Below are 18678 nucleotides of genomic sequence, written 5' to 3'. Positions count from 1 at the left end.
TCCTCCATCACCCACCAGTGGGCACCCCATACTATGCCTGCTCTGCCCCCACTCCCCCCATTCCCCAGCTATGGGTGCCCCTTACTCCTTCCATCACCCACCCACGGGGGTCCCATACCCCCACTTCCCCCTGGGATGCCCCATATGCCACCCATGGGTGCCCCACACCCCCCACTCCTGCTCGGGGTGTCCCATAACCCCCAGGGCTGCCCCCATTCTTCCCATTCCCCAGCCATGGGTGCCCCTCACTCTTCCATCACCTACCCACGAGTGCCTCATACCCTTCCATTCCCCCCCCCTAGATCCCCCCTCTCCCCTCATTCCCCACCCACGGGTGTCCCACATCTCTCTGGTGCGCTCCATCACCCTCCCTCCCCGTCTGCCCCCAGTGTCCCCCCCCCATCACCCACCCGTGGATGCCCTTTACACCCCGCCATGGGTACCCCCCCCCAGACACCTGCCCGGGGGCGGACCCTCCGTAGCAGCCCCTCCCCTCCCCGCCTACCCGAGGCCGTGGCGAGCTCCCGGGGGCGGGTCCGGGCGGCTTATGCCCGAGCGCGGCTGGGCAGGTGGCGGCAGAGCGCGGGCAGGGCAGGGCCGGGCCGGGCAGCGGGACCGGACGGGACGGGCAGCGGCGGGGGACGGGCAGCGGGACGGGCAGCGGCGGGGCCATGGCGGCGGCGGCGGCACCGGCACCACCGGTCCCAGCGGCCCCACCGGCCCCGCGCTCCTTCAGCGCGGCCGAGGTGCGGGCTCGCTGCGCCCAGGGCTCCTGCCTGGTCCGCTGCCGCCGCCGACTCTACGACCTGAGCAGCTTCGTGCGGCTGCACCCGGGCGGGGAGCAGCTCCTGCGGCGCCGGGCCGGCACCGACGTGAGCGCCGCGCTGGACGGGCCGCCCCACCGGCACTCGGCTAACGCTCGCCGCTGGCTCGAGCAGTACTACGTGGGGGAGATGGAGCCCGGCGACGAGCAGGTACCGCGGGGCTGCCTCCGCTTTGGGCTGTGCGGGCTCCGAGGGGCTGACCCGGCTCCAGGGCGTCCCGGGTCTGTAGGGCGTCCCAGCCCCGGGGTGGCCCAGCTCCGGGGCGTACAGTCTGTAGGGGGTCCCCAGGTCTGTGACATCTCGGGTCTGGGGTGTACAGAGTCTGTAAGGTGCCTCAGGTCCAGGCCATGGGGTCTATAAGGTGTCCCAGGTCTGGGATATCTTGGGTACAGGGGGCACAGAGTCCACAGAGTGCCTCAGGTCGGGGGTGTGCAGTCTATAGGGTGTCCCAGCTCCAGGATACCTTGGGTACAGAGTGTGCTGTGTCCATAGGGCACCTCAGCTCCGGGGTGTCCTGAGCCCTGGATGTATATTTATGTCCTGGCTCTGTGGGACCCGGGGTATTCAGAGTCTACAGGGCACCCCAGGCCCAGGCTGTGCAAGATCAGAGCTGTCTGGGGAGCACCTCAGGTATGGGGTGCACAGGGTCAGGGCTGTACAAGGTCTGGGCTGTGCAGGGTCTGAGGCATACAGGATCAATAGGGCACGCTGGGTCTGGACTCTGCAGGCTTAAGGGGGTCTATAGGAGACCCTAGGTCTAAGCTGTGCAGGGTCCAGGCCATATCAGGCACACAGAGGCTGTATAGGGTGTGGAGGTCACAGGGCATGGAGTCTTTGGGCTGTAGCATGTAGGCTGTGTAGAGCTCCCAGGTCTTCATCTGCATTGTATGTGGGGTGGTGTGTGTTGGGCCTGAGCTGCACGGGGTGCTGGGGGTCCAGGCTGTGCAGGATCTGGGGTGTATGGAGCATGAGGGATGTGCAGGGCAGGGAGTGTTTGAGGCTCTCAGTGTCCTACATGAACGGTGCCCAAGGTGTAGAGGGTGATGCATGGGGCAGGTCTGTGGGACTGTTAGCATCTGTGGGGCTGGGGTCTATAGGAGCTGAGGAACAGAGGCTAAACGGGGTCAGGCTCCTGAGACGGACCATGTGTGAGCCTGGTATCTATGGAGTCTCATCCCATGGGAGCAGCCCAGCCTGGCTGTGCCAGGGCTAATGGGTGACTCTGGGGTGCCAGCACAGCACGGAGGTGGTGTCTCCAGGCAGGTTTAGGAGACAGGGACATGCAGCTTGGCTGGTTTCAGCTGGACCGTGCAGCACGGGCTGTGTGGTGGGGCAGGCCACCCTTCCTCAGCGTGCCACCCTTGTTGGCACCACCCGTGCTCAGCCACGGAGCAGGGTGCTGGGCACTGGAGCTTGCTGGTGATGAGTGGTTGCTGCTGGTGAGAATCGCCCAGCCACCTCCCGAGCTGTCCGGGCGTGGGACAAGGATGGCTGTGACTCAGCACTGTCCCCACACCGGCCCCGTGCCCAGCCGGAAGGGAGAGTGCCCAGGGAAGCGATGCCGCCGCTACCAGGTGAACTTCCAGGAGGCAGCTTGGCACCGGCCGCTGCCACTGGTCACCGGCCCTCGGTGGCACACTGCGTGCCCTAGCAGCAGGGCCAGCCTAGCCCTCTCAGCCGGCCCGGTGGCCACTTTTTGGCTCCGGTCACGCCGGCGAGGTCGGTGACCCGCCGGTACCTCCGCTCTGCTTGTTTGCTCTCTCTGCTTCTCCTCCCCGCGGTGCCGCCTCGGCCGTGCCACAGACGGGGCTTTGTTCGGCCCTTTCCCGGCTCCCAGCGGGGATGGCACCTCCTCTGTTGGGACACTCGTTGCCACCGCCTCCTCGCAGGCGTGACGAGCTCGACGGGTTGGGGCGAAGGAAGGTACCGGCCAAACGGGTTCTGAGGCGGCAGCCCGCGCCGAGGGGGATTGCCACCGTCCCAGCGCAAACAGACGGAGCGATAACGCGGGGCGCGGGCACAGCAGACGCTACCTGGCACTAGGTTAAACCCTCCCGGACTGCCATGCCAGGGAGGAGGCACAGCAGAGCTGCCCGGTGAGGCTTGGCCGCTGCTGCAGCCAGGGTGCTCCCCGTGTGTGAGCTGCTCTGCCGGGCTTCTCAACCCCTAAAGTCCCTGTTGTGGGGTCGGTGGGGGAGATGATGCCCTCGGGTGACACTTGGGTTCTTGCTGTGGCTCCTTTTGGGTGGGTGAGCCCCAAGCAGCAAGCAGCTACTTGAAGGAGGTCTTGCATAGCCCTGGTCAAGCTCTGGACCCCGGCTCAGCTTTGCTGGGCAGTCCCAGGGCTGCAGCATCCCCACTCTGAGGGGACACAAGAGCCTGTGGTCCTTTGGGCACCCAGCATCCCCCCTGCTCCTCAGAGCAGCTCCTCAGAGGAGCCATTGTGCAGTCCTGGTGTAGCTTTGCCAGTGCCTCTCCTTGCCCAGCAGTGGTTCCAGGGTTGAACCATCCCCACTCCAAGGGCTGCATGGTCCTGTGGGTACCCAGTTATCCTCCTTGCTCATCCCCAGGACTCTGAGGGGTTTGGAAGAGGGGAAAAAACGTGTCAGTGCAGGAAAGGCCAAAGGAGAGATGCTGATGGCCTTCTCCATGCCCCTCTGCAGCTTTCAGGAGCTCAGCTCCATCCTTCACGCGGGGGTCCCCCTCCTGCATCCCCCAGCCTCACCTGCCCACGGCCAAAGGAGCCCCCAGACTTTGTGTCTGTGCAGAGAGAAGGTGCAGGGGAGATGAAAGGGAGCAGGGATAATCACCCAACCGAGAGAGTGGATTTTCACAGCCTTGCTGGAGGGGAGCTGGATCATCTAATTACCCTCCAGGTGGAGCAACCAGGGCCTTTCATCACAGCCCGGCTGGGGTGCGTGACGTGGCCGTGACTCACGGTAAATCCCTCGTCCCTTTCCAGGTTGGTGTCCTCCCTTCCCTCTCACCCTCAGCCCTGCGTGCTGGGCTCGCCTGGGCTCCCTTTCCCCAGCCTCTTGCGTGTCCTGCGGAGGAGGTGTGATGAGAGGTGGCTCAGCTTTACGAACCCCGCTAGGACCCGTCCCATGCAAGCTCCTCTAAGCAGTCCTGCTGCACCCAGAGTTTAATGGGCTGAGCCACAGCCTCCTGGGCTCTGCCAGGGGACCACGATGCTGCTGGGGTGGTGATGCTGGCCCAGTGCCATCGTGGGTGGGGATGTCACTTGGGCTCCCCGTGCTTCACGGGGTTGTCCTCGTGCTGTGCTGCTGAGCCTGCGCTGCCCATGCAGCTTGTAAGGAGTGGATGTGGCTTGCCCAGGTGTGCTCCCAGCCCAGAGGCACTTGCCTCCTGGGTTGATCCCCAGCAGAGTGGGCAGCAGGGGGAGGGAGGAGATTCTGCCCCTCTGCTAAGACCACCTATAATGCTGGGGCCAGCTCTGGAGTCCTCAGCACAGCACAGTCAGGGACCTGTTGGAGCAGGGCCAGAGGAGGCCACAGAGATGATCCAAAGAATGGAACAGCCCTCCCGTAAGGCCAGGCTGAGGGAGTTGGGGCTGTTCAGCCTGGAGAAGAGAAGGCTCCAGGGAAGCCTTCTCGTAGCCTTTCAGCGCTTCAAGGGACCTCTAAGGAAGCTGGGGACAGACTTTTGAGCAGGGCCTGTTGTGACAGGACAAAGGGTGATGGCTTGAACTGAAAAAGGAAGATTGAGAGTGGAGAGAGGAAGAAATGTTTGACACTGAGGGTGCTGAGCCCCTGGCCCAGGTTGACCAAAGAGGTGGGAGATGCCCCATCCCTGGAACCATTCCAAGTCAGGTTATTTGGGGCTGTGAGCAACCTGCTCTGGTTGGGGATGTCCCTGCTGACTGCAGGGGCTTTGGACTGGATGACCTTTAAAGGTCCCCTTCAACCCAAACCATTCCATGACTCTATGACAGGACCAAGTGGAGCAGTGCAGGAGCTGGGTGAAGCCACTGGAGGCTGCAGCAGGGCTCCTGCAGGGTTTGACTCACCGGTTGAACAGGCACGGGTGGAAAAACTGGGTCCAGGCTGCTGCTGCTGCTGCTGCTGCAGCCATCCACAGGCAGCATCACCTTCCCCGGGCCAGGGGAGCTCTCCAGCCTCTCCTCCTGCCCACATGCCAGGCACCCCACACCCTACTGTCCCTCCTGCCCTTAGCTGCTCCCATCACGGCTGGAGTTTTGGGCTCAACACCCTGAGCCCTGCGGCTGCGGGGCAGCCCCCGTGGCCGCGCAGCCGGCGCAGGACCGGCGCGGAGCTCCCCGCGTCCCTGCCTGGCCCAGGCAGGGCAAGCAGGATGCTGGGTTAGCAGGTCACAGCGCCGTGCCATGCCCTGGCCACTTGACCCCGTTGGCTCCCGGCAGGAGGGCCGGCACCGCTGCCGCTCGGCGGGGCGGTGGCTGGGGGAAGGCAGGGTGTCGTGGGCGTCGACTTTCCCCTTCGTTACATCAGGGCCGCTTGCACAGCCTCCCCGGCAGGACCTGTTTGCCTGGGGACAGCTGGGGACAGCACCTGTGTCACCCAAGGGTGGCAGGCGGAGGTCGGCGCTTGCAAACACCCCGTCGGCCTCCTTCAAACGCCCTTTGGACGGGCAGAGACGACCCTTCCCCAGCGCTGACCCAGGTGCTGGTGGGTGTCAGCTTCCGTGGGGCAGCCTCAGGCCGGGGGCAGGCAGGAGCTTGCCAGCACTCTGGGGAGCAAGTTGGGGCACGCAGGCATGGCCTGCACCCTTGGTTGCGCCACGGTTACCGGTCTTTACGATGCCAGCCCCAGGGCAAGTAAGAGGAGAGCCTTCCTCCTGCTTCCCAGCAAAGGAATAGGAGGAAGAGGAAGAGGAAGAGGTGGTGGTGACGTGGAAGGGGCTGGGTGGGAGCCGCCGTGGCACGTAGGGCGATGGCATCACGCCGGGGGCACCTGCTCTCCTCAGCTTGGGTGCTGCTGGTGAGGTGAGGTCCGGGCCCCACCGTCCCCCTCCCTGAGCTGGCCCCGAGGTGCCGAGCCGGGGAGCCGGAGGTGTGTGTGGGCACTGCGGGAAGGGAAGGAGAAGTGCCCAGGGCGTTGCGTTCAGCTGAGCTTTCTTAAGCATCCTTCCTGCCTCTGGTGAGGCTGCGGTGCAGGCGTGGAGGTGGCCGACACGGGCTCCTCTCTCAGGGCACGGAGAAGCCATTTCTCTCCCTTTTAAAACCACATTGCTCTTCCAAAGCACCCCCGGGGAGAAGGCAGACCGTAAGCTGACCATCCCTGGCTGGCTTTCAAAGCATCCCCCTGGGATTTTGGGATGTCTGGTCGAAGGACGGAGGGCACAAAGCCAAAACTAGTAGTGGGGACCCTCAGAGAGGGAGGTGTGGTGGCCCGCAGCAGTGAAACTGATGCCTGCCCAAGTCCAGCCTGGCTGCAAATACCTCCTGCCCTTCTCTTCTGGCTCCCCTGGGGCAAGGGCCTGCCTGAAGGTGGGGTTGTGCAGCTCCTGTACCAGTGGGATGGGGTGTGAAATCCGGCTAGCCCAGGAAAGGGATTGGGAGTCTGGTTGGGAAGGAGGGTCTGTGGCCAGCAAACAGCACCAGGACTCTGCATTGGCATCACCAGCGTGGCACTCTGGCCACTCTGGCAAGGTGATGCTGCTCCCCCTGCGCCCCCGCTCCCCCTGCGCCCCCGCTCCCCCTGCGCCCCCGCTCCCCCTGCGCCCCCGCTCCCCCTGCGCCCCCGCTCCCCCTGCGCCCCCGCTCCCCCTGCCCAGGCCAGGGGCTGGAGTTATTCCCAAGAGGGATGCAATGCCCTTGAGGGACGATGGGCACCACTTCTCTTTTGGAGCAGCAGGCAGAGCATCCCTTTCAGAGCAGTGCTTGTGCCAGGGCTGCCAGGATCTCAGGTAGTGATAGGACTAGGGGGAATGGAATGAAGCTGGAGGTGGGGAGATTCAGGCTGGAGGTGAGGAGGAGGTTCTTCACCATGAGAGTGGTGAAACCCTGGAATGTGTTGTCCAGGGAGGTGGTCGAGGCCCCGTCCCTGGGGGCGTTTAAGAGCAGGCTGGATGAGGCTCTGTCCAGCCTGATCTAGTGTGGAGTGTCCCTGCCCATGGCAGGGGGTTTGGAACTAGCTGATCCTTGTGGTCCCTTCCAACCCTGAATGAAACTATGAAACTATAAGCCCTTCCTTGCTGCAAGTGGCACGGCTGGAACCGCCATCGGGCATCACCGTGCCAGGGCCATGCCGTACCCTGCTGCCAGGTTAATGGGTAACTCAAGGTGACAAAGTGGGAGAAAAGGCATGTTTGGCATGTCCTGCCCAGGGAGCTGGCAGGCTGCCAGGGGCCATGGGCAGCTTGGTGCTCGCATGGGCACGCGGCGGCCTCACCAAACCCCCAGCCGGTGGCACTGCCAGTGCTGGAGCTGGCAGGGCTGAGGGCAGGAGGCTGGTGCTGGCAGCCAGCGCCATGGTTGCTTCCAAGCATCAGCCAAGGCAGGTTTCTCCTGTTTCCCAGCCAGCCCTGGCAGCAGGAGGGCAGCCTGGGCTTTCCTCTGGCCATCCCCTGGGCCTTGCCATGCCCTCTCTGGCCAAAACCTGCCCTCCACCCCGTGTTGCAGGGCACATATTGAAGGTGCCTGGCCCAGTGTCACCATGCAAAGAGCACTTTGTCCTTTTGCCCTGCAGCCAGCTCCCTTTCCCTGCATTTTCCCCTGTGTGCCCAGAGCCAGGGTGGTGGCCATGCCACACTCCCTGGCTCTTGCTAGCCCAGCAGCTTCTGGGACTGAGACAGCAAACTGGGCTTGAGAGCTGTGGGGTGGGGAGGAGGGAGCCAGCCCAGTGCCAGGCATTGGGAGCACTAACCCAGTGATGCCACTCACTTTGCTGGCTCATTCTGGTGCTTGCCAGGCTGCCAGCCTGCAGTGGGGTGAGCTGTGCTGCAGCACTGCCCATTCGCAGAGGGAGAGGCTGCCCAAGGGCCTGCAGCACCAAAGCACTGGCAGCTGGTGCCCTCCCAGCAGTGCCATGGGAGGGTGCTCCACAAACCCGGCTTGGGTGAGGGTTGGTGGTTTTGTAGCCTCACAGAACTGTTGAAGCTGGAAGAGGCCTTGAGGGTGATCCAGTCCCAACCACTCCCCCAGAGCTCACAGTGCCACCCCTGCTGCTGAGCCACCACCACCACACCACCTCCCTCAGCGCCGCATCCAGGCAGCTTTGAATCACACCTCCAGGGATGGAGACTCTACCACCTCCCTGGGCAGCCTGGGCCAGGGCCTGAGAAGCCTTTCTGGGAAGAAATTTTTCCTAATACCCACCCCAAACCTCCCCTGGCACCACTGGAGGCTGTGTGTCCTCTTGCCCTGGCACTTGTTGCATGTGAGAAGCGACCGACCCCCGCCTGGCTCCCACCTCCTTTCAGGGAGCTGCAGAGGGCAATGAAGTCTCTCCTCAGCCTCCTCTCCTCCAGACTAAGCCAGCCCAGCTCCCTGGGGTGTCCCTGGTGGGAAGTGGTGTTCCAGGCCCCCCAGCAGCTTGGTTGCCCTTCTGTTTGTGCTTGCAGGAGGCCCCGGGCGTGCGATGCCGGGAGCGGGGTTCGAAGGGCAGCGCAGCTCGCTGGCAGCTGCGTCCCTCAGGAACCTGCTCTGCAGGAACTCAGGCACTGAAATTCAGCAGATTTCCGGGCCCCCCCACCCCGTATTTATTTAGCAGGCAGGCTTTGAGCTTGCTCTGCCCCTGCCCCTGGGTGGCCCAGCCATCACTGTCCCCAACAACACCTGCCCACAGGTGCCCTCACCCTGGGGCTTTTCCTTCTCTTCTCAGAGCGACCCTGAGCCGGCAGAGGAGGAGGAGAAGGAGGAGGAGGAGGAGGGGGCTGCAGCCCCGCCCCCAACACAGATGGATCCCCGCTGTAAAAAGGTGGATGAGGAGAAGGTAAGAGCTGGGGGTAAGAGCTCCAGCACAGCTGGGGCAACCTGGGGATGGTTAGCCTGGAGAAGGGTAGCCCCAGAGGGGATCTGATCAGTCCACAGCAAGAGCTGAAGGGTTGGGGGCAAGAGGATGGGGGCCAGGCTCTTCTCAGTGGTGCTGAGGGACAGGACAAGGGACACCAAAGCACAAACTGGAACCCAAGAGGTTCCATCTGAGCAGGAGGAAAAGCTTCTTTGGTGTGAGGGTGCTGGAGGCCTGGAGCAGGCTGCCCACAGAGAGGTTGTGGAGTCTCCAGCTCTGGAGGGATTCCAAACCATTGTGCTCCTGGGCAAGCTGCTGTGGGTGCCCTGCTTTAGCAGGGGGGCCTGGACTGGGTGATCTGCAGAGGTCCCTGCTGGGAGTCTGTTTGCTGGAGTGTCCCTGGGGCACCTCCTTCCCACAGAGGTGCTGCCTTCCAGTGGACCCCGGGATGCTGGGCAGGGTGGCAGGAGGGAGCTGAGCTGCTGCAGCTCCTCCTGCCCCTTCTCCCAGTGCGGAAGGCATCGTCTGTGCTTTATTGCCCAGGTGTGGCCACGCTGGGAGGCTCCCTGCAGCAGCAGTGTGGGTGGAGATGGCTTTCTCTGGCAGCACTGTGCCTTTCCAGTGGGAAGTGCTGCCAAGCCACACCTTGCTTGCTGTATTTTCTTTCCTCCCCCCCCCCCAACTGTTTTGTTCACTTTTTCCTCTTGACTGAGCACCAAGGGATCCCCTGGCCAGGGCAGGGGCATCCCCATGCGTGCAGGGTGCTCCCTGCCCTGCCAGCTCCTCTCCCAGCACATCACAGGAGTGGGAGTTTGTCCCTTTGGGTGTCCCTGCCTTCCTTGGCACCATCTGGCTGCCGTGCCCGGCACGGCCCTGGCTTGGGGAGTGTGCTTTTATCTCAAGATCATAGAATCATGCAGCAGTTTGGGTTGGAAAGGACCTTGAAAGGTCGCTTAGTCCAACCCCCCTGCAGCCAGAAGGGACACCAGCAAATAGAGCAGGTTGTTTGCAGCCCCATATGACCTGACCTGGGATGATTCCAGGGATGGGGCATCTCCCACCTCTCTGGGCAGCCTCTCACCCACCCCTGGATTTCACTGCTGGCCACCTTTAAGAGTGTGTCTCCCATCACAAAGTGACCTTTTTGCTCAAACATCTCCCCTACCCACCCAGTGGAGAGGCTCTCCCACACATCTGCTGCAGGCCAGGCTTGTTTCCCCTCCTGGGTGATCACATCCCTCCCTGCCTGTCACAGAGCCCCAGAAATGCCTGTGGCCACCTCTCCTCAGCTGATGGAGAGCTGCCAGGCCCAGACCTCAACTGGGCAAGCAAGGTTTCTGTCCCAGGGCACAGGTGGGACTGAGAAACCACCTTATCTGGCCAGGCCAGGGGAAGCTGCATTAGGGAATGCTGAGCAGCAGCAGAAGCAGTGCTGCTGGTTGGGTCTGTCCCCCTCCCATGCACACCCCCACACACCCCTGCTTGCTCTTGCAGCCATCTGAGTGCCACCAGACCAGGGACTGGCGTTTGTGATCCCATCCTGCACCCCTGCCCCCCATCCTTTTCTGTTCTGCTCCTCACTGCCCCACACATCCTCTCCAGAGGGAGAAAAGCCCTTGGCACAAGCAGTGCCAGAGGGATGGGCTCCATGTCCTGCCAGTGAGCAGGGAGTGCTGCTGTTCGCTATCTAATCTTGGCAGCTCCCACTGGGGAAAGAGCCTTTGTTATCAGGGCCTGATGCTGAGCCAGGTCTGGCTACAGCCACCTTCACCTTGAACTTGCCACCAGGTACCCAGTGGCACAGGATGAGCTCAGCCTCACGTTTGTGGGTGGGTGAGGCTGATATGTGCCCAGCTTTACTCATCTGCCTTGCCCAGGTGCTTGCAGGGAGCTCAGTGTTGCCTGCAGTCAGAAGCAGCTGACCATGGGGCACGGGAAGGGGTTTGCAGCCCCAAATCCTGCAGCTGTGGCACAGCTTTGTTCCTGGTATCAGGGTGGTGTGTGGGTCCCAAGGGGGGTACCAGTGCTCTCTGCTCCCTCAGGACCTGGTACCAGGGTGGTGTGTGGGTCCCAAGGGGGTACCAGTGCTCTCTGCTCCCTTAGGACCTGGTACCAGGGTGGTGTGTGGGTCCCAAGGGGGTACCAGTGCTCTCTGCTCCCTCAGGACCTGGTACCAGGGTGGTGTGTGCGTCCCAAGGGGGTACAAGTACTCTGCTCCCTCAGGGTGTGGGTGGACTTGGTACCAGGGTTGTGTGTGAGTCCCAGAGTGAGGGTACAACCACTCTCTGCTCCCTCAGGACCTGGTGGACCTGACACCATGGTTGTGAGTGAGTCCCAGGGTGAGGGTACAACCACTCTCTGCTCCCTCAGGACCTGGTGGACCTGACACCATGGTTGTGAGTGAGTCCCAGGGTGAGGGTACAACCACTCTTTGCTCCCTCAGGACCTGGTGGACTGGCAGAAGCCTTTGCTGTGGCAGGTGGGCTACCTGGGGGAGAAGTACGACGAGTGGGTGCACCAGCCCGTGGACCGGCCCATCCGCCTCTTCCACTCGGATATCCTCGAGTCCCTCTCCAAGACGGCATGGTGAGCTCCCGGGGGGCAGCACCCAGCCCTAGCCGGTGCCTCACCGGGGTGGGGGGAGGGTGCCTCACTGCCGCTGGTGTCTCCTCTCCCCCGCAGGTACGTGGTGTTCATAGTGTGGGCTCCCGTGGTGCTCTATCTCAGCTGGGTCAGCTACACCTCCCTCGCCCAGGGCAACACCAGGCTCTTCTCCTCCTTCACCACAGGTACCGGGAGCAGCAAAGCCTTGGGGCTCCAGGTCTGGGGTTGCTGGGAGACCCCTACACCCCTCCCCCATCCCTCCTTCCCTGCATGCTCGCCACACGCCCCAGCCACCAGCATGTCCCCTGCATGGAGCCCGCAGCCGCCTCAAAGTCTGAGCTCACCAACCTCCATCCCCTCCCCTGGCCCGCCTCCATCCCCTCCTCTCACCCAGGTGATTCTGTGCCCCCCACCCCTGGGAGGGATCGCTGGAGGCACGGAGCCCACTGGCAGCTCACAGCCCTTTGCCTCCCTTCCCTCCATCCCCAAATCCAAGCCCCGCTGGCACTCGGGTGCCTGCCTTCCCCCCCCTGCTGCCACCCACCGCTGGCCAGGGCTGCATGCCGGCGTGGCCAGCAAACAAACCCAGCTCTCAGCAGCGCCAGCCTCGCACAGAGCAGGGCTTGTTTGCCCCAGGCCCTGCCCTTGAATCTCCCACTGTCTGCTCCCCCGGGAATAACAAGCGTGCCCAGGGCACCCTGGCTTCTTTGTTGTGCTTTTCTTTCTCTCTTTCTTTTCTTTTTGTTTTGCTGGACTCCCTATTTTTTTTGCAAGGTGCCACCCAGTGCCAGCTATGCCTGCACCCACTGCACCCACTCCCCCCTCCACTCCCTGTGGCATTCAGCACCTTGCTGCTTCAGGGGTGGTTTGATTTTCATTTAATTGTTATTTTCCCCCCTCAAAACGAGCAGGTTTGAGGGGGTGGGATGTGAATTCCTCTAGTGAGGGTGCAGGGGATGTGAATTCCTCTAGTGAGGGTGCAGGGGATGTGAATTCTCCCAGTGAGGGTGCAGGGGACGTGAACTCCTCGAGTGAGGGTGCAGGGGACGTGAACTCCTCGAGTGAGGGTGCAGGGGACGTGAACTCCTCGAGTGAGGGTGCAGGGGATGTGAATTCCCCCAGTGAGGGTGCAGGGGATGTGAATTCTCCCAGTGAGGGTGCAGGGGACGTGAACTCCTCGAGTGAGGGTGCAGGGGACGTGAACTCCTCGAGTGAGGGTGCAGGGGACGTGAACTCCTCGAGTGAGGGTGCAGGGGATGTGAATTCTCCCAGTGAGGGTGCAGGGGACGTGAATTCTCCCAGTGAGGGTGCAGGGGACGTGAATTCTCCCAGTGAGGACGGAGGGCTGGCAGCCGGCCCCGAGAGGAGGAGGTGGCTGAAAAATGCTCTGCGGGGGAGGGGAAAGCACCCAACAAGTCTCTCCTTCCTCCCTCCCCCTGGCCCCAAATAAAGCAGACTCAATGCCAGCAGCCCTGTTGAACTCTCCCACGTGCTGCCCCTGCAGATGAGGTCCCTCCTGCCTCCTCCTGCTGGGTGAGGCGGCTTTGTGAGGACAGCGCACATCCAAGCCCCCTTCGGCATCTGGGATGCAAGAGACCCCCACCCCCTTGCTAGCTCCTTGTGGCAGCTGCGTCCATAAAGAGGAATGGGAGTCCAAGGGAAATGTGGTTTGGAGTGGTGCTGGGAAGGTAGCTCCCTGGGGAAGCTCTGGGCAGGAGTTGGAGGGAGGGGAGGAGCGAGGGAAGGAGGAAGGGAGGGAGAGCCGCGCTTCAGCCGGCTGCCGATGGAGCAGAGCCCCTGCGCGCTGCAAGCCCCGCTGACGGCTGCCTGTCTCCTTGTGCAGAGTACTCCATCCCCGTCCACAAATACTACTTCCCCTTCATCTTCCTCCTGGGGATGTTCCTGTGGTCCCTGCTCGAGTACCTCATCCATCGCTTTGTCTTCCACATGAAGCCACCCGCTAGCAACTACTATCTCATCACGCTGCACTTCTTGCTGCACGGGCAGCACCACAAGGTGAGTCGCAGCTGCCGCCTCCGCCGCCGCCCGCCGGGGCCGTGGGAATCGGTGGCCTCGGCTCAGGCGGGGCTTGTTTGTGCCTGTTCGACGTGAGTCCTGGCATCTTTGCCCCAAGCAGGGCCCTTGCCCAATCCTGGTGAGGGCTGCAAGACGGGCTCGGGGGAGCTGGAGTTAAATCTGCGAGCTGCGGTAGGGCGAGAGGGGAAGACCAGAGCGGGGGCGGGGGGAAGAAAAAGCCGTGGGGCTCCCTCTAGCTTCGCTGGAGGCATCGTCCGTGTGGAGAGAGCGAGCCAGGCTGCGGGGTGAGGGGGATGAGGAGGTTGAGAGCAGCCCTGCAGAAAAGGGCTTGGGGGTGCTGGTGGGTGAGAAGCTGGACAGGAGCCAGCCATGGGCACCTGCAGCCCCGGAGGCCACTTCAGCCCTGGGCTGCACCAAAAGCAGCGTGGCCAGCAGGACGAGGGAGGGCAGCCTGCCACTCTGCTGTGCTGAGACCTCACCTGGAGTGTTCCATCCATCTGTGGAGCCTTTAACACAGGAAGGGCAATGGAGCTGCTGAAGTGGGTCCCGAGGAGGCCACAAAGATGATCAGAGGGCTGAAGGCCCTCTGCTGAGGGGCTGTTCAGCTTGGAGAAGGCTCCAGGGAGACCTTAGAGCTGCATTTCAATACCTGCAGGGGGACCTACAGGAAGGCTGGGGAGGGACTCTTCAGAAGGGCTTGTGGGGATAAGTTGAGGGGCAATGGTTTGAAACCACAGCAGGACAGAGTTAGGTTGTACATCAGGAGGAAGCTCTTCACAATGAGGGTGGTGAGACACTGGAACAGGTTCCCAGAGATGTGTTCAGGGCCCCGTCCCTGGAGACATTCACGCTCAGCCTTGCTGTGTCCCTGAGCAACCTGCTCTAGCTGGAGGTGTCCTGGCTGACTGCAAGGAGTTTGGACAAGTTGCTCTTGGAGGGTCCCTTCCAACCCTATGCAGTCTGTGAATCTGCAAGGCCAGGGACCAAAGCCACCAGCTGCTTGGCCACCTTGGCATGGGCAAGGCGCCGACCCCACTGCCGGGAGCCTCTCTAGGGGAGGACTGACATTGGCGGTGGCCGATCCCCACACTCGGTGGGGGCGCACCGGGGACGTGAGGGGAGCCGGCAGGCAGCTGTCCCACACCCCCTGCTCTGCTTGCAGCCTCCCATTCCTCACCTCCCGCCGGGTGCCTCTCTGGGCAGGACTGACATTGGCGGTGGCCGATCCCCACACTCGGTGGGGGCGCGCCGGGGACGCGAGGGGAGCCGGCAGCCAGCTGTCCCACACCCCCTGCTCTGCTTGCAGTCTCTGCTTGCAGCCTCCCATTCCTCAGCTCCCGCCGGGTGCCTCTCTGGAGAGCACTGACTTTGGCGGTGGCTGCTGCCGCACGGGAAACGCTCAGTGGGGGCGCGCCGGGGACGCGAGGGGAGCCGGCAGCCAGCCGTCCCACACCCCCTGCTCTGCTTGCAGTCTCCCTTCGACAGCTCCCGCCTGGTGTTCCCTCCCGTGCCAGCCTCGCTGGTGATCGGCTTCTTCTACGGCGTCCTGCAGCTGCTGCTGCCGGAGGTGCTGGGGCTGTCGGTGTTCGTCGGAGGGCTCTGCGGCTACGTCGTCTACGACATGATGCACTATTACCTCCACTACGGCTCCCCCAAGAAGGGCACCTACCTGTATGGCCTGAAGGCTTACCACGTCAAGCACCACTTTGAACACCAAAAATCAGGTACCCCTTCCCCCCGCCTCCCCCGGGGCCTGCCAGGGAGGGATGAGGGCTGTCCGAACCCACTCCGTGCCTGCAGCTCTTTCCTTTACATTTCATAGAAGCATAGAATTGTTAAGGTTGGAAGGGACCTCAAGGTTCAGCCAGTTCCAACCCCCTCCTGCCATGGGCAGGGACACCTCACACCACAGCAGGTTGCTCACAGCCACCTCCAGCCTGGCTGCAAACACCTCCAGGGATGAGGCTTCCACCACCTCCCTGGGCAACCTGTGCCAGGCTCTCACCACCCTCACAGGGAAGAACTTCTTCCTAACACCCAGTCTGAATCTACCCACTTCTGGGTTTGCTCCAAGCCCTATCATTACCTGACACTCTAAAAAGTCCCTCCCCAGCTTTCTTGTAACCCTCTTCAGATACTGGAAGGCCACAAGAAGGTCTCTTCAGAGCCTTCTCTTCTGCAGACTCAACAGCCCCAGCTCCCTCAGTCTGTCCTCACAGGAGAGCAGCTCCAGCCCTCTGCTCATCCTTGTGGCCCTTCTCATGGCAACTTCCAGCACCTCCAGATCCTTCCTGGAATGGAATAGGAATGGAATGGAATGGAATAGGAATGGAATGGAATGGAATAGAATAGGAATGGAATAGAATTAACCAGGCTGGAAAAGACCTATGAGATCATCAAGTCCAACCTATCACCCAGCACCACCTGATCAACTCAACCATGGCACCAGGCACCCCATCCAGTCTCTTCCTAAACACCTCCAGGGATGGGGACTCCACCACCTCCCTGGGCAGCACATCCCAAGGGCCAATCTCTTTTTCTGTGAAGAACTTCTTCCTCACCTCCAGCCTAAACCTCCCCTGGCACAGCTTGAGACTGTGTCCTCTTGTTCTGGTGCTGGGTGCCTGGGAGAAGAGACCAACCCCCACCTGGGTTGTGTCCAGAGCTGGACCCAGTGCTCCAGGTGGGGTCTCACCAGAGGAGAGTAGAGGGGGACAATCACTCCTGTAAAGATAAACCACTGGATTCTGAGGAGGTATTTGATTCACTACTACAAAGTCAACAGTCAGACTTTTGTGGTGGGTTGAAGAATTCTCCCGCTCTCCCCACCCCATTCCATCTGGCAGCCCAGCCCAGCAGGAAGCAGATGGAAGCTGTATTTACAAGGAAACCCACAATTTACCAGGGAAATGCAATGAATATTGAATCATAGGATCAACCAGGTTGGAAAAGACCTCAGAGCTCATCAAGTCCAACCTGTCACCCAACACCTCCTGACTGCTAAACCATGGCTCCAAGTGCCACACCCAATCCTTTTTTGAACACCTCCAGGGATGGGGACTCCACCACCTCCCTGGGCAGCACATCCCAAGGGCCAATCTCTCTTGCTGGGAAGAACTTTCTTCTCACCTCCAGCTTGAACCTCCCCTGGCACAGCTTGAGACTGCGTCCTCTTGTTCTGGTGCTGGCTGCCTGGGAGAAGAGACCAACCCCCACCTGGCTCCAACCTCCCTGCAGGGAGTTGCAGAGAGCAAGAAGGTCTCCCCTGAGCCTCCTCTTCTCCAGGCTAAGCAACCCCAGCTCCCTCAGCCTCTCCTCACAGGGCTGTGCCCCAGACCCCTCCCCAGCTTTGTTGCCCTTCTCTGGACACCTTCCAGCAGCTCAACCTCTTTCCTAACCTGAGGAGCCCAGAGCTGGACACAGGACTCAAGGAGTGGCTTAACCAGTGCTGAGCACAGGGCAGGATGAGCTCCCTGCTCCTGCTGGGGCAAAAAGGAAAGAAAGATGTTCAAAATCTACAGTATTTACAATATTGACAGGGATTTACAATTTATAAACAGCACAAGAACTTTGGCCACAGCAACCCCAGGCAGAGCTACAGGCTGGGGTCAGGGTGGCTGAGAGCAGCCAGGCAGAGAGGGAGCTGGGGGTGCTGATTGACAGCTGCCTAAACATGAGCCAGCAGTGTGCCCAGGGGGCCAAGAGGGCCAAGGGCATCCTGACCTGCAGCAGGAGCAGTGTGGCCAGCAGGAGCAGGGAGCTTATCCTGCCCTGTGCTCAGCACTGGTTAGGCCACCCCTTGAGTCCTGTGTCCAGCTCTGGGCCCCTCAGCTCAGGAAGGACATTGAGAGACTTGAAGGTGTCCAGAGAAGGGCAATGAGGCTGGGGAGAGGCCTTGAGCACAGCCCTGTGAGGAGAGGCTGAGGGAGCTGGGGTTGCTTAGCCTGGAAAGGAGGAGACTCAGGGGTGACCTTATTGCTCTCTCCAACTCCCTGCAGGGAGGTTGGAGCCAGCTGGGGGTTGGGCTCTTCTCCCAGGCAACCAGCACCAGAACAAGAGGACACAGTCTCAAGCTGTGCCAGGGGAAGTTTAGGCTGGAGGTGAGGAGAAAGTTCTTCCCAGAGAGAGTCATTAGTCTTTGGGATGTGTTGCCCAGGGAGGTGTCCCAATCCCTGGAGGTGTCCAAGAGGGGATTGGATGTGGCACTTGGTGCCATGGTCTAGTCCTGAGGTCTGTGGTGCCAGGTTGGACTTGATGAGCTTTGAGGTCTCTTCCAACCCTGGTGATTCTGTGATACTGAGATAGAATCTAGCAGAGGTTGCACAGGATTGCATCCAGATGGGGCTGGAAAGCCTTCAGAGTAGGAGACTCCACAACCTGTCAGGTTGAAAGCTGGTGGGTAGGAATTAAGGGATGTGGAAAGGGAGGTGAAACTGTTGTGGGTGTCTGCTGTAGATCACAGCCTCTCTGGGGAGCCAGTTCCAGTCCTCTGTGACCCTCACAGTAAAGAAGTTCCTGCTCCTGTTGAGAGCAATGACACCCAGGGATGCCAGGGTGGAGGTGGAGCCCCTGCAGTGCCAGGATGAGGATGCCCACCCCCAGGGCAGAATCTCCTCCTGCTGGGAGGCGTTGGCAGGCACAGGGTGAGGCCTCAGGCTCTATTGGGTCCACCCTACACCTTCCCCAGCCTGCTGCTTGCTCAACCTGCCCTTTGCCCGGTTTCCTAGGAGAAAACACCCCATCCAGATAAGCTATCACCCGTGGGGCTGGAGGCACGGCCCAGCCAGCTCCTCTTGCTCCCCCCTGCTCTTCCTCATCCTCACCTTCCCTTCCTCCCTCTCCAAAACATCACCGCTCCTGCCTCCCCGGTTAACATCCAGCAAGCTGTGCCCTGTCCCTGGTGGCACGCCAGGGGTGGTGGTGCTGAGGGCTGAGCCCTCTCTCCCTTACCCACAGGCTTTGGCATCAGCACCCGCTTCTGGGATCACCCTTTCCGGACGCTCATCCCTGAGGAGACCTTCGAGAAGGAGGACTGATGGCCGCGGGGTGGCACCCGGCTGCCGGCTCCACCCCTCGCAGGCTGGGGCTGGCACAGCGGCGGCCGCTCCCCGGAGCATCCCCGGCGGTGTGCCACGGTCCAGCTGGGGCACCCGCAAGGGGGCAAGGACGTGGGGAAAAAGGGAAAAGGAGGCTGTGGGGCTCCTGCCCCTTCCTGGCCGCCCTCCCGCTTCAGGCCATGGAGGCGCGGGCAGGTCTGCTGCCCG

At 61.8% G+C, this 18678-nt stretch overlaps 1 protein-coding gene across 2 annotated transcripts; it reads left to right on the top strand.

Moving 5' to 3' along the window:
- Positions 1 to 656: 656 nt before the first annotated feature.
- On the top strand, positions 657 to 18678 carry FA2H (fatty acid 2-hydroxylase). 2 transcript variants are annotated; one of them, XM_068166596.1, is made up of 7 exons: positions 657 to 974; positions 8645 to 8755; positions 11217 to 11359; positions 11456 to 11562; positions 13221 to 13393; positions 14967 to 15138; positions 18371 to 18678. In XM_068166596.1, the coding sequence occupies exons 1-7, from the start codon at positions 672 to 674 to the stop codon at positions 18448 to 18450; spliced, it is 1089 nt and encodes a 362-aa protein (XP_068022697.1). In that variant the 5' UTR covers positions 657 to 671; the 3' UTR covers positions 18451 to 18678. The 2 variants fall into 2 exon arrangements, with proteins under 2 accessions (XP_068022697.1, XP_068022696.1); XM_068166595.1 differs by having other exon boundaries at positions 14886 to 15138.

The sequence above is a fragment of the Melanerpes formicivorus genome, unplaced genomic scaffold, assembly GCF_026170545.1.
Source record: "Melanerpes formicivorus ecotype bairdi unplaced genomic scaffold, bMelFor1.0.p_v2 SCAF_102, whole genome shotgun sequence".
Taxonomy (NCBI): Eukaryota; Metazoa; Chordata; class Aves; order Piciformes; family Picidae; genus Melanerpes; species Melanerpes formicivorus.
Note: the sequence above shows the minus strand (reverse complement) of the source record. Positions and strands in the feature narration are given on the sequence as shown.

Bases quoted from the DNA above. Each gene is read 5' to 3' on its own strand.
- FA2H (XM_068166595.1), top strand. From the start codon at position 672: ATGGCGGCGGCGGCGGCACCGGCACCACCGGTCCCAGCGGCCCCACCG. The intron at 11,563-13,220 runs GTACCGGGAGCA...CTCCTTGTGCAG, and splicing joins CTTCTCCTCCTTCACCACAG to AGTACTCCATCCCCGTCCAC. The intron at 13,394-14,885 runs GTGAGTCGCAGC...CTCTGCTTGCAG, and splicing joins TGCACGGGCAGCACCACAAG to TCTCCCTTCGACAGCTCCCG.